Source organism: Sturnus vulgaris, chromosome 3, assembly GCF_052056855.1.
Source record: "Sturnus vulgaris isolate bStuVul1 chromosome 3, bStuVul1.hap1, whole genome shotgun sequence".
Lineage (NCBI taxonomy): Eukaryota > Metazoa > Chordata > Aves > Passeriformes > Sturnidae > Sturnus > Sturnus vulgaris.
The window spans coordinates 32973385-32988340 of NC_142245.1; the positions used below are offsets into that span (position 1 = coordinate 32973385).

Consider the following 14956-nt stretch of genomic DNA (forward strand, 5'->3'; position numbering starts at 1 on the left):
AAGGGAAACAGAGCCACTGTTTGGTGACTGGCATACTGGATTATTTTTGCCTCTAGCTTTGCACACAAAATCAATTGAAGTGTGGAAAAGAACCTGAGTACGGGAAAGCGAGCCAATACTGTCAGCACAGAATAAATGATGCAGTGGTGGCAATAACAGAACTTTTTCTGCAGAGAAGATATTTATGAAAAAATGTAATTTCCTCTTTCAGTAAAGGCGAGTTGGTCTGCAGAAAGATTGTGTGAACTTCCCAGCTCTCAATTACATATTCACACATTTGTAAAGTTCCAGAAACACTTTATTTAAAAATGGAGTTGTAAATGCATATAACAAAATAACATACATAATAAATGTAACAAAAATAAATAAAGAGAACATGTCCATACAAAATAATAACATAGTAATGCAAAATGTTTATTACACAACATAAAAGTAAAAACGCCTGAAATAACACAAACAGAATCTCGTATGAAGAGCCTGCACCTTTAATCCTTCCTAGCCATCTCCTACTTTCCACTTCAATCTGCAGAAAAATTATGTTCCCAAGCATTAAACAAAAGAAGGAGTTATGGTGATGGTTTGGTACACTCAGTTTTCAACACCTAGCTCTAGTTTCCATTTATTTTTGCCCTTCTGCACCTTCAAAAAGTTTTTCTTGTAGCCTCTGTAAACTAGTGTCATTCAGGCTCCCACAGTTAGCTGGAGTAGAGTGTATTGAGTCATACATGAAGACTGTTTGCTTTTAATTTTTTTTAAAGAAAATATGAAATCCATTATACAACACATTAGTGGTTTTGTTTTTACATCTCTACAAAAAAAGTTTTTGCATCTTTATTAACTGGTCCAACTTTTACTGATTTCTGAAAGCCTGTACAATTTAAAAGCGTACAGAAAGTAGGTTTTTAAAAACAAATCTCATATAGGATTATTGCTGAAATATTAAAGACCATTTCATAAAAGCTGCAAAACTGTATCTTTAACCTTAATATATAGAGACTGATGCAAACATAAGAAAATTCCAGTCTATTAGTTACATTTAACAGAAAAAACATTCCTCCAAATTACAGTGTTCTGGAAATACAAAGTAATTTACTTTAATTTTTATTTATTATTTCCAAATGTTAAGTTACTGGGACAACTGATAAGGAAAATAGGCTTATATAGGAAACTTTAAATAGACTTGCTTTTCAGTGGTATAAGCAAAATCTCCATGTTAGCAGTCGTCGTCCAGAATCCTTTTAAATATGTAAGACAGGGACAGCTTTACTAGCAAAACTACAGGAAAATATACAGAAGCAAATAAAATAATTTACTTGGGAGTGCATCTGTCGATCAAGCAAATTGTGACAACTCTATTTCCAAGTTCCCTAAAGAAAATTTTACATCTCATGATCATTCCGAATTAACAGTAATTTCTTCTGTAAGCTTATGTTGCATTTGGATTGGTGAGAGCCCATTTGCCTCAATATTCTTTAATATGTCCCACATTGCTATACGTTCAAATTTGTTTCCTAGTTAGTTTCAACAAAGATTTGGACACAGAAATGAGATATGAAATACTTCTACTTTAATTAACATCAAAAAGACTTTTGAAGAAGATCAAAAAGTGCCAAATAGTCTTTTCAGAAGGTGGATTAAAACACTGTAATGATAATACAAGGACAGTATTATCAGTTTTCTATGTACACCAAAACACTGCTTGCTGTTCTACGATATCGATATGTTCACCTACCACTCCCAGCAAATCTTAGTGCAAACATAATATCTGAACTTATTTGTAAACCCCAAGACAATTTACGCAGCAACAAGGTTACATAAACCACAGAACTGTTTGAGATTTCCAGTACATGAGAATGAATGCTTTCTGAAATCTGTCTTACTTCTGCAGTAATGTGTCATTGTAGTCAAAGATAATGTTTCCTATATAAATCGTCTAATTCAGAATCAGATGTAACTGTTCAACAGTTCTGTACAAGCTTTAGAGGAGGAAGTTTGTTCATCAGAGCAGCTTGGCAAAGAGATTTGGGGTTTTCAGTAAATGTTAGACTGCTTGCATGGCTTTTAAAAAGAAATAAATCTATTAAGGGAAAAACTGCTGATATAATAATTCTTTTGCAAAGCACACAACCACAAAGGGCAAACCTGCCACAATCTGCTTTCCTACACTGGTATCTATGCATACCTTTATGATTTCAAAAGGATTTGTGTGACAATCAAAGCATCACAATTAAAGAAAACTGGTTTAATAAAACAACTGCTGTTTGACCAAGCCTTTTGTTTTTTAATTATAAAAACAAACATTATAAGTTTTCCTTGATTTCTAAACATTCCACATGAAAGGTTTTTGTATCAAACACTGAGATATCACTCACGCAGCGTGGCATCTTCTTCTTCCCCATCTGGGTTAAACCTATTGAAATGTATGCTGAAATCTGCCTCGGACTCAGCATTTTCCAATTCAGCTGCCACGGGGCCGGTGGCGGGACGAGCAGCCCGAGCCTCGGGCTGGCAGTTTGGCTGCGCGGGCGGGCGGGGGCCTTGGGAAACAGGGCTGGACTTCGGCTTCGGCTGAGCTGGTAAGATGGGGCTGCCAAATCCCAAGTTGCTCAGAGCATCCAGGGTACCATCAGGGTCAATCATGGCATTAATTGCTAAGCAATCAAAAAGAGATGAGAAGGATAGGGAAGAAGCCATAAAAAATACGATTTTCTGTTACTATAAAAATATGCAAGTCCTTATCTCATACTTTTATTTTTATGATGACAGATGTGAGTTTTTATGTGTGCAGCCCATGAAAAAGAAATAGTGTATCCAACATAGATGTAAACTGATACATATATTCAAAAGCAGTTACATATATTAAAACTTTAGATGAAATGAAACTGCACAAACTAAACAGGAACTAATGTGTGGACAGGAAACAGAGAGGATAAACCATCTACGATTAGGTTATAGGGACTGAAGGATGGTTTTAATTTAAGTGGCTTTTCCCCCTGATGTTACCATATTATGCTTTGTTCCACCTCACCCCCAGAAAACAGTCATAGATTCTGTTTTTATTCCATGATTGAATGAACTTTGTAAAAAAGAGCAGTCATTTATCAACATAGTGAGGGCAATCTGAAGTACCTAGTATCATTTCATTTTATTATACTATTAACATATTTGTCACATTTAACAGAACTTCTCTTTTTTATTTCCAAAAATGTACTAACATTTATTACTAATTTGTCTCTAAAGGTGCTTAATGACTCCTCCAAAAACATTATTTTAAAAAAAAATTATATGCTCTCGGATTAAATATGAATACTAAAAATAAAAAATATAGGAAATTTGCAACTAACATCATGATGATAAGCAGGGACCACTAATCCCATATAAAAAGATATGATCACTCTTCTGCTTTAAAAAAAAAACCCAGCCATGTTTGTTTATCAAATGTATCAGCAGTTACAATAATGTACATAACTGATACTGTGAATATATTTTAATATATATTTTATAAATCACAGTCACTTTGTTTCATGTTATATATACACACACATATAGATATCTATTAAAAATTGAAGTAAGCAACCACAGAAGAGAGAAGTGAAAAAATATTTGTACCTTGCAGCTGCTTCTCAACTCGTTTCAGCTCCTGTAAGATTGATGATATTTCCTAGAAAAGAAACAACCATGTTTCATTATCACAGAATTGGAAGAGGTTGAAAGAGACCCTTAAGCTTTAAGTGTGGCTGTCCACCCAGCACTGCCACTGTAACTCCTGTGCCACTAAACCATCATCCAGTGCCGGATACAGATGCCTCCTTAACACCTCCAGGGATGGTGACTCCACCACCCCTCTGGGTAATCTATTCCAATATTAACAGTGAAAAATATATTTCTAATATGTAATCTGAATCTTTCCTGTCCCAGCTTAAGGCCATGATGGAAAAATAAAGGAAATTTCCAGTATGGAAAAAGAGATTTACACTACCTCTCAGGAGTGAACAATCCCTCTCCCAAACCTGTCCAATTGCATTATGCTATTTGGATTGTCCTTCCTGGCATCAAGAACATCTCTGCTGGTGGTGGCCCAGTCATGGGTGGCAGTGCTGGAGGCTGGAGAGCCATGACCCACTCAGAAACAGACAGGCCTCTGCACCAACTGCCTGCTACCATCCCCACGGCTTCATTCGGACCTTTGCTCATCTGCCTGTGCCACCTCTGCTCAAGCACAGACTTACAGACACCACAGCTCTGTAGAGATGGAGCAAAGTAACAGCAGACCTTGAAAGGGAAGTGACAGGATAAACTCAGTATAAAATGCCACAGAGCCGTTTATGAGGTTGTAGAGATGTGAGTCAGTCAGTGAGATGATGGCATCGAGGTTCTGTCTGCACCCATTGGCCCTGTGCCCATGAGACCCTCACAGCACCCCAGTGCTTAGCACTCCTCTGCCTTACACATTTTCTCCACTGTGCTGCACTACTTGCTAACACAGCCACAGCCACAGCAATGCACTCAGAAACACAGCATTGATCAAATAAATGTACCACATCTTAAGCTGCAGGACCACAGAATACCCTGAGCTGGAAGGGGTCCACAAGGATGATCGAGTCCAACTCCTGGCCCTGCACAGCACATCCCAAGAATGTGCCTGAGAACATTTTCCAAAGGGTACTTGAACTCTGGAAGGCTTGGCGCTGTGACCACTTTCCTGAGTAATTTCCCTGGTTATGGAATTAGCATATTTATATTTGTATAAATATGTAAATCCTACAATTGAAGGATCCTACATGGAAGAATAGTGTAAACCCAGCTGCTGAGAAGAGCTGTCAGTGGTATTCTAAAGCTGAGAATTTTCAAAGACACTGATTTCAGAAAACCATTAATCCATTTCAGAAAGCTGTTCTGTACTAAGTACTGTGATTTTCATGCATGGCAAAAAGATTGATTATCTTTATGAAGTCATTATCTTTAAGCTGATTTCTCAACTGAGCTGGACATAAATGTTCCAAGGACAAAACAAGCATCACTTACAACTGTCCTCTCTTAATTTTTAGTGTTCTGTGGTAAAAGAAGGCACTGCATTTGAACATATTGCTCTGAAAACTAAGCAGAAACTTGAAAATCAGTGCATAGACAAAAAAACCCTGAACAACCTATAAACTTTCAAGCAGAGTTAAATGCTTTAACAGACTGAAAAAAATTCAGTAAAACGGTGAACTTAGGAATACATATACAGCTAACCTTTTTTTTTTTTTTTAAAGAGTACCTTAAACCCCCATATTTAGGGCATTTAGAATAGAAAACACAAAATTTGGATCTTATTCTGGACAGGGGTAAGAGAAACTCTTTATATTATAATACTTCTAAAATTAAAAACTTCCATGAGGAATTTGCTTAATTAAATTTTTGAAAAACCCAACAAAAACTATCAGCAAATCTATTAAAATTGTAATATTGAGTTACTAATGACTGCTCTTGATAAATACACCATTCTGCAGAAATTACAGGCTAAGTCTTCTATACTTCCAGGAAAAATCAGCTCATCATCTGTTAGTAAACTCCTCTAGACTAACAGAAAAGTTCTAGCCTGTTCAATGCCAGAGGAAATGTATTCATATTTGAGCAGTTTTCTCTCCCACAAAAAAACCTGCCTCTGTAAACAGATATTTTTAACAGCAGACTCTGCAGTTGGATAATGTAGCTCGACTCTGCCTGCTGTCTCCTGCAAGAATGTTTTTCAAACCCTATGCTCTGTGTTTAGAAGCAGAGGAGAAACGTACTGAGACACAACGTGTGGTCTGTCCCCTCACACTGTCACACAGTCTGGTCTTGAAATGGCCTGAATAAGGCCATAAACCATAGCTGATTTAAGTGATTAGGCTATTACATAAAACAGCTGGAGTTCTGGTAACCTATGGTTACCACTTCCAGACAAAAGCAACAGGATTGTTTTTCCCTGAAAAGTTTTTATCACAATGCGTCTATGGATTATTTTCATCACATTCATTAAAACACAATTTCTCTAAATAGTAATAAGAATCAGTATTAACAGTGTTAAGTATTACATATTAAGTATTAATGATTAGCAGGTAAAGTAGTTTTTAGATTGTAAAACAATTTCATTAAGAGCAATCTAACATTCAAACTAATGGTTGTTACCTGCTGTTAAACAAACATACTGATGGGCTATGTATCGTTTGAAACCCTTTTACTGCATTCTTCATCTGAAAATTTCCTCTGAACAATGACTTGTTTCTTAATGGGACAGTAAGTCTTAGTAATTATTGAAAATTAGGTTTATTCTTGAAACATACTTAGTCTCTAACTAAGGGCTTTTAAAGATTTTTGTTCTTATGCCACTGAAAACACCACATTCCTCTACTGATTACTTAGCCATGAGATGAGCAGCATAATCAGTCCCAGAAAAGGTAACTATTCTTACCATGCTTGATGTTTTCACAATAGGAACTTCACTTTCAGCTCGTAACTTGCTTTCAATTTCATCCCAATTTCTGTCTTTGTCCTTAAATAATATTCTAGAAAAAAAAAAAATCCAACAGTACGTTTTAAATAGGAAGAAAACCCCACAAAATAAACGGAAAGAATAAATAACACGATAGGAGATAACAGCATAAGGAGTAGTAAATGAAAATAAAATATAAAATACTGAAAGCTGATGGAATCGAACCATAGAGTTTAAATTTCCAGGGAAGCATACAGGCTTTCAGCAAAATCATTATTATGGACATTAAAATAGCAGTTCTGTAGCTAAATGCTTGCTTATGGTAGATATACAGACACAGCTGGTTCTTTCCTCCAGCACTGACACATTTTTTTTAAAGCCAACTATTTTACTGTAGTGAGAAAATTCCCCATTAATACTGCATTTTACAATAATAGCAAAACATAAGATAAAGGAATTCAACTTTTACATTTGTATTTTATATTAATAAAAAATAAAACACTTAAGGAAATAAAAAAAATAATTTCCTAGAAAAATTTTTCATTGAAAAGTCTCAATATGTACGCTATTTATATATATATATTTTTTCTAGTAGTATGAGTATCACTTGTATTACATGTTTAAAGAGGTCACTTCTAATTGAAAAACCCCAAAGCATACTGGGAGATTCTCATTTTTTATGTTTTGCTTCCCTCCTTGATAAAATTTTTGTTTTCATTGTCATATAATAAACATAATTTAAACTTTCTTCATTGATGCAATTGGAAAACAAAACAACAAAAAAAGCAACGTGCAGACATTAAAGGTCTGTGAAGTGACAATATGATGACACAGAGGAGTCCAAATCCACTTCTTCTCAAATTGGTATTTCAGAGTTAAAAGTTCAAAAATAGTTGCAGCAATACTGCTAAGCAAACAAACCACACAATTTCAAGTCATGGTCAAAAAGCAGGATATGTAAAAGAAGCTATTACTGTAACTAGGTCTCTAAAGAAGTAATTTTTAAATTGGAAGTTCATGATACAGTGAATGTCACAAAGACTAAGAATCTGAAAGAAAGCTCTGAGCCTTAGTACTGGATTTCTGTTCACCTTTCTTCAGTTACATACATCCTATGGGGAATTTCATTCTCCTTTATTATCCCATCAAGAATATGTAATTTTGCAAAATATGTACCCTGCCTTATTTTATCAGTACACAGATGTCTGTAGACAACGCATCCAGAAGCTGCTTTAACTCTTCTGCCTTTGAGGTCTTCAGTCACTGCTGCTTTGGAACGTATTTATGCCAGAGGTTTGACTGTGAGGAAGTGCTGCTTTGATGACACAATGTCACGGGATGGAGGCAAGTGACCACTTCTGCCAGACTTGGGTGTATTCACATACAAAGCATACAAGGGGTAAACAGTAACACATACTTTTTCTTGGGGAAGGAATAAATAAATTAAAAGTAACCAGAACTGCAGTGAAGAAAGCATGAAACACATTATGGCCTTAACCAGAGTCATCATTTTTTTAAAAAGTTCACCATCAGAGGTCTGGCAAATTTTTTGTGTGTTCTGGGAGGGAGTGAAAGAGCTTGCAAAGCCATACAACCTAGATATCAGAAATTTCAAATACAGTGGAAAATATAGTATTTGCTGATCACTGAGGAGTTAAAATATGCATTAAAAAAAGAAGAAAAAAATAAAGCAGAGACAATGAAGTCCTTTAAGTGATCATAATTTTAAAAAAAAGCAACCTCTGGAAATATCTGATTCAGTATACAGGCAATCTTATGCTCCTATAATTTCTCTAATATAATAGCATTTATATCACCCTGGAAATCAGCAGGAACATAGAAAATAAAGCTCTATTTAGCAGTAAATAGCACTAGTAAAAAAAAGTTATTGTGATATTGTGTGATTTTTCATTTATCTTCGTGCCATGTTCTGTTAAAATAACTCTATCCTGATGTATGTGATTAGTGCCTTTACTTCTGTATGTGGTGTTTTTAGAGCTAATGTTCTTACTTCTCTTTTAAAATTTAAAAGGTTCTCATTTCATTGGTTACTTTATTAAAAAACAATGGAACAAAATGAAAGCATTAATTAGAAATTTTGAAGCTTGTTATTTAAACTATAAAATGGACAGGCAATTTGTTTTTACTATAAACTTAGGAAGCCTATTTCCTTTTTTACTTCATCTTTGTGAACTCTTCATTCAGCTACTTTTAATTTCCTGGGGGGGGTCATCATCTCTGTCTTCTTTGCTCTTCCTCTTTCTAACCATATTTTTCAAGTTAAAAGAATATAAATGCCTGTTGCCTTCTTCTCTTGCTTTTCCCTACTTTCTGAGGCAAACCTTACTTGAAGAACATATGAAATACACAATTCTGAACTTTGTATTAAGAATTTTCTCTTATTCTTGTCAACCAAAGTGGTCATCAACTGGTTGTACACTCACATATTCAAGTTAAATGGAACTGTCAGTAAAGCAACATGTTACCATTTTTGATATATCTACACTTTTTCTTAGCTCCTATGATATCTTATGATGGAATCTAACTTTTTAAGCAAGAATTTTCAATTAAAAATGACAGATGCCTACATCTGTTGTTTTAGAAGTCAATAGGGATCACATTGCCTCCAGAGCAAGCTGTTTTTCAGAAGGATTTACTGAAACAGCTCACCTCCATACAATTTTTCTTCCTAAAATGCAAAATCCCTACAACAACTTGGCAGACCTACAGGGCCCAATTTTACAGTTCAGCAACATTTTAACCTTATCTTTTAAGGAAGGGAATTTTACAAGACTTGCACAGAGGTTGTGTAGATTTTGCAGAGTATTGCATATAGTTGGAACAGCTCCTCTGCTGGATGTCCTGTGCATGTAAACTTGCCTGATATTCCTCTTCATATAAAGTGAAATAAACAGAAGGAATAATGAAAAAAATATACATTCAAAATCCTTCTGAGTGCTAAAAATGCCATTGGTAACAGTGCTTTTTTTAAAACACAACTTTCTACGATGTATATTTCTTCTGTGACTATTATAAGTATCTTTTTTACTGCTGGGAATGTTGATGGGAACAGACATTTTCAGCAATAACAGCAATTTTTAACAACCTACCTGATTTTGCCAGCTGTTTTGTCTATGGATTGTCTTATCTTGCGAGAAAACTGGAAGACTGAGGACAACAGCAAACTGTCCCCCATAACCTGCAAGAAGTTTTTAATAAAAAGGGATATTATTAGTTTAATAGTAGCAATTCCATATATTTTGGTATCTTTAACTATAAAAGAGCTTACTTATGTTTTAATTAGTATCATATACAATGATACTTGAACATTTTGCCAATAAAATAATAACAATTTTTTTTTCCAATATTATAGCCACCTGTTAGAGGTAGGAGAGACAGGATAATGTCTGGAATATTAAGTGGGGAGATAATTGTAAAAGCTTAAAATCGACCCATTCTTAGAGAGAATCCTGGTGTGTGCTCACTTCATCTCTGCTCCAAGTCCTTCTGCGGGTAATTGTTGGGGGATCGAGGGCCTCTGTCAGCTGAGGTCTGGCATCACTAGGCCGACCATTCCCTTCCGGGGGTTTCGCATGCACTATTGGAGGGATTTTTCTAAAATTGAGACTTTCATCAAATACTCGGTCCACCAACTGCGGGATAAAAGAAAAATGAAGTTCATGAAATCTACTGGATACATCCAAGAATCAGATTATTGGGGTTTTTTTGTCCTGAAACAGATTAGAAGATGCCTAGCAAATAATAATCATTCTGTTATCTTCTATGGTATAAAATGATGCCTCTCTTTACATAAGAATATCTTGTACAAATGAACAAGATTTGTTTTTTTTTTAAAAATACTAGACATACATGGCAAATTTAGACTACCCCACTGAAATTCTGCTTATGGGCAGGTAACATAATAGCTACCTATAAACGGGTACTGAATAATTTCTTCCTTTGATTAATGGAACATATCTGTGGAATTAAGAAGAGCACTCTGAGATTTAGGGTTTTTTTCCAAATTAGTCATAGTGTTACAAAAAGAGCTACACTACCTAAAGGAGATACTGCCACCTGCAGTATGTACACAATACACCGTAATTTTTGAAGAAGAAAACAATAATTTAATAATGAAAAAAAATTGGAGTGATCTAACTGGATCTGATAAAAAGAGCGTTTTACTTCATTAAAGTTTAGCCACAGTCTATAAGAATTAAATGCAAAATCTGTGTGAGTGCATTTATAATTTTTCTGAGTACCCAGCTCACAGATTTCTTATTGCTGTTTATATCTTTTTTTCCACAGAAAAACACAGCATTAAACTAACCACAGTAAACTAGTGTATTAACCAAAATTTATACACACAAAAATGAATAAAACACATTTTGAAAGGAATACTATGAAGAAAAAAATGCATTAAACATTTATAACACATTATTATGGTGAATAGTAACATGGTAGAAAGTGGTGATTTAAATTCAGATTAACATGTTTATCAGCATTAGACCTGTGATGGTTACTATAACACGTTAGTCAATATATTCATAGAACAGCACACCAGAGGTAGGCAAAGAAATAAGAATTATTAGAAGCATAAAGCAAACTTATTTCAAGGCAGTTTTTGACAATGTTATTAAGAAAGAAAATCTGAAGTTAACTGATGGTACCTAAGTATTTCAGTGTTCAGAAGATGGAAGTTTTATGTCACCTGTAAAAAGAGGGACTTTTTTTTTTAATAGCTAAGCAAAGAATTAAATGTATACATTTATATATAGTTGTGAATACACACTAATATCTTTAAATGCACTTAGATACCATCCAACAGTATCTAAGGCTACAGACAAGCAAGAAACAAATAACTATCTTGTCCTATGTTTCGTGGAAAAAAAGAGACAGACAGATAGTATGCATCCTTTTGACAAGCTGTGCTCACAAAATAACTTCTGGGTTGTTTGTTGAAATGTAAAGGAACTTCAAATCAAAAAAACAATGTAGAGATCATGCATACGGGTTGAGTGGAAGTAACTAAAAAGGCTATGCAAAATGCTAAAAGCAAAAGAAATAAAGAAAAGGAAGAACCTTATGCATTTCTCCATGAAGATCTCCTACCTCTTCTCTAGTGTCTATGGCAGAGCCAGGGGTGGTGGCAGCAGTGCTTACTGTGGTACTGGGGGCAGTGCCTGATGAAGTCACTGAATCTATCTCTCCTGCTACATCGTTGATTTCCCGTGCGATGAGAGCCAGATCTTGACTGATCCTAGTAATAAAGAGATTGTTACATTCTCCCCTACAAATACTTTTGGGCCAGTAGAGCCCAATCTGCAGCCTTTGAGGTTGTAAGTTCTAGTTCCTGATAACTGTGCTATGAAAACATGCATGCTTTTCTAAACAGAAAGATTATCTGTAGAACCATAAAAGCAAATTTTGACTGAAGCTTTTAATAGCATGCCTTCCTAGAGGAAGAAGGTGGAAGGTGATGTCAAAAGACAGAGTATCCTTGTTTTCTTCCTAGGATTCAGACAGATGCATGCAATATGCAGTATGTCCAGCACAGAGGATGCATAGGAAATATGCTGAAAATACTGCACAGATGAGCTGTGTAACACGGCAGTAAATCTGAAATGTTCAGAAAACATTTAATTTGTACCTTAGTTTGCCTACTTAAAAAAAATGTTTTCAGGACTTCTGATTTTCTAGCAGCTGCACACCTCACTCAGATCAAGCTGCTTATGGGTCTGAAATTCCAGACCAATAACCTAAATCCTCAAATGTAATCAAGACAAGTTTTCCAGTGGCAAAAATAGGACACACCTTTAAAAACCTGGGTATGATAGCGTTACAAAAATACAACTGAATTCTCAGCTAAAGATTCCTTTTTTTTTCCTTCTGATTCACTGCATCAAAACACCAGCTTTGCTCTGGCTTGCTCTGCTTGTGCTACTCCTCCCCAGGACACCCCAAAAGAAGGGGAGACAAAAAACCCCCACAAAGCAAAAGCTAAAAGCCCTTATTAACTATAGCAGCCTGAATCTCCAGCTTGGATGACAGAGTTGAGAAGAGCAGACTGCCAAGCGATGCCCTTTGCAAAGACAGCACTGAAGGCACAAAGCTGACAGTGCCACTTCAGTGCCACCGAGGACTCGGTGACAAGCAGCACCCGCCACTCCAGTGGAAGGAGGTGCACACCCATGTGACAGGGACACACCCTGGGCTCCACAGCAGTGAGCTGCCTTCTGCTCTTAGTTTTCACCTCAAGTCAAAAATAATGGACACCACTGGCCTAGAGATAGTTTAAGACTAAGTGAGCAGAATTTCAACTAGAAAGGTGAACGTGACTAGAGAAATTTCCAACCAAATTCCAACACTGGATTTTGTGGCTAACCATCAGCAATCCGCAATGAAGTGCAACTTCATGTGGCTTAGATACACATATGATTGGAAGAAGGCTGCAGACAAATGTGGCAATTTACACATGCCATTAAAAGTCCAATATTCTTAGTAGTAGAGATACTAAAAGAGCTACTTCCTTTGTTTCATACAATCATCTAGCTTTTTCCTTAAACAGAGAAATTGCTACTATTCACATTTGATTTTCTGGGACAGATGCTGGTATTTAATGAGCAGTTGTGAAGAAAATAGATGATTTCAACTATCAGCAATTTTTCCAGAAGAGAAATGTCATTAAACACCATAATCAAAAGTAGCATCAATTAACAAAGACTTAACTCTTCACAGAAATCAGCAAAGTTTCAACACGACACAGCCACTTCAGTTCTTACCAAGAAATCAAAATTGCATAAAGTGTCAGATCTCTATATAAAAATTAATTCAAATGAATCCCACAAGTATCAGAATAAACAACTCTAACATCAATGACAAGCAACTTGGTAGATAATTATCATAGTCAAATATCAGTTGTGAACAAAATCTGGAATAATTTTCTATGTGAAAGTAAGCTATAGTCCAGTACTCAATTACATTTCCGTATAGAAACAATACAGAGCACTAAACAAGGAGCATTGTGAAAAAGAAGATTAGAAACCAGCTGTGAGCTGAGCCTGACTTATGAAGTTTTCAAGGAATTCTACATTAACTTTCAGAAGCAGGAGTTTTTTCTTAAGCATAAGAAATATGTTTTGTGTGACCAGAGACAAGAGGTTTAGTCTTTAGGTACACATTATTTACTCTGCTACAACTGCAGGCTGCCTTGCAGATCTCTACTGCTTCCTGCATCAGACCAAGAATCATACAAGGCAAAACAATTCACAGAGGCAAAACTAATAAACCTCAAATTCCCTAAATCCCTCAGCCCACTCCAGGAAATACTGCTTTAGATCCACTAGGTGAGCAGACAGGCAGCTACACAGCTCCATAGGGAACAGACTCAGTTTCCAACACACAGGAAAAGGTGGGAACACAGGGCTTGGGATGGAGAGAGCATGAATACCCTTTTAAAAAGCCTGGAAATCTAGTTTTTATTTACCTGCAGTGAAAGAATGCCCAGTATTAGAAAAAACCACACGGAAATAGGAATACTTCTAAGATATCTGTAATAGCGCTGAACTACTGGATTATTAAAAACATTTTTATGCTTAGACTACACTATGTTATGCTTCCTATACCGAGTCAGGGGATTTTGTAACACTACTTTAACATCCTTAAATAAAATACACATTAAGCTCCTGTTATTCCTAGGGTATAAATTCCTTCCACGTCAAAGTGGCTTAAAATCAAGTTCAGTTATTCCACGAAGCTTCTCTAAACACCTCTCTCAAATTTTCAATTTTATTAACATTGTGAAGTCTGTTAAAAGTGCAAACTGGGTCAGCCATGGAGGACCAGTTAGAACACAGTATGATGGTAACGTGGATGCAATGAAATGTTTGCCATACAGTTTCTACACTACTTTCTGCTACACATGAGTTTTATGAATGGCTTATCCTTATACCTGCCTAATCTCATCAGTTATTCAACAACAACAACAAAATAAATAAACTAATTTTGATGAGAGCATATAGCCATCTATAGAGTTTAAAAACTCTAAATAGAGTTGAAGAGACCCTGAACATAGAAGATGGACTGATGGCTGGGATGGAAAAAAAAACCTGGGAGGGAAGGCAATAATAGAGCCTATAGTTAGCATGGAAATAGGAGCAGAGAAAAAAAGTATCTTTCAGAGGACAGAAGTTAAAATTAAAGCCAGGTGAGCAAAAATGTGAATCACTACAAAGATACGGAGACACAGAAAGGATGAACTAGTGACCTGCAGCAAGTCTCTCAGCAGAGGCTAAAGCTAGTATTGGAAGCAGTGGCAACAGATGATAGTAACCTGGAATTTCTCAGATGCCAAATGCTACTTTTCTTTAACTTAAACAAGCTCATTTAGTTCGGGTTGTGTGAAATTTCTACATAAACCTAAACGTTTGGCAATACTGATTTGAGTCTCTCAGCACTTCCACTGAAAATAAAGCTGAAGAGGCAGGATAAGTACACAGC

At 35.8% G+C, this 14956-nt stretch overlaps 1 protein-coding gene across 9 annotated transcripts in view; it reads right to left on the reverse strand.

The window, feature by feature from the left end:
* Nucleotides 1-276: 276 nt before the first annotated feature.
* The window catches only part of CEP170 (centrosomal protein 170), a 92858-nt gene continuing 78178 nt past the window's right edge, over nt 277-14956 (reverse strand). For 4 of the 9 annotated variants that reach the window (XM_088161327.1, XM_088161326.1, XM_088161322.1 and 1 more), the window contains 6 exons: nt 11540-11717; nt 9943-10110; nt 9568-9656; nt 6437-6530; nt 3610-3661; nt 277-2651 (listed from right to left, as the gene is read on the reverse strand). In XM_088161327.1, the coding sequence (XP_088017453.1) occupies nt 2365-2651; nt 3610-3661; nt 6437-6530; nt 9568-9656; nt 9943-10110; nt 11540-11717 (868 nt within the window). In that variant the 3' untranslated portion in view covers nt 277-2364. The remainder of the gene's footprint in view (nt 2652-3609; nt 3662-6436; nt 6531-9567; nt 9657-9942; nt 10111-11539; nt 11718-14956) is intronic. The other 5 variants (XM_088161325.1, XM_088161324.1, XM_088161330.1 and 2 more) reach the window with 5 other exon arrangements.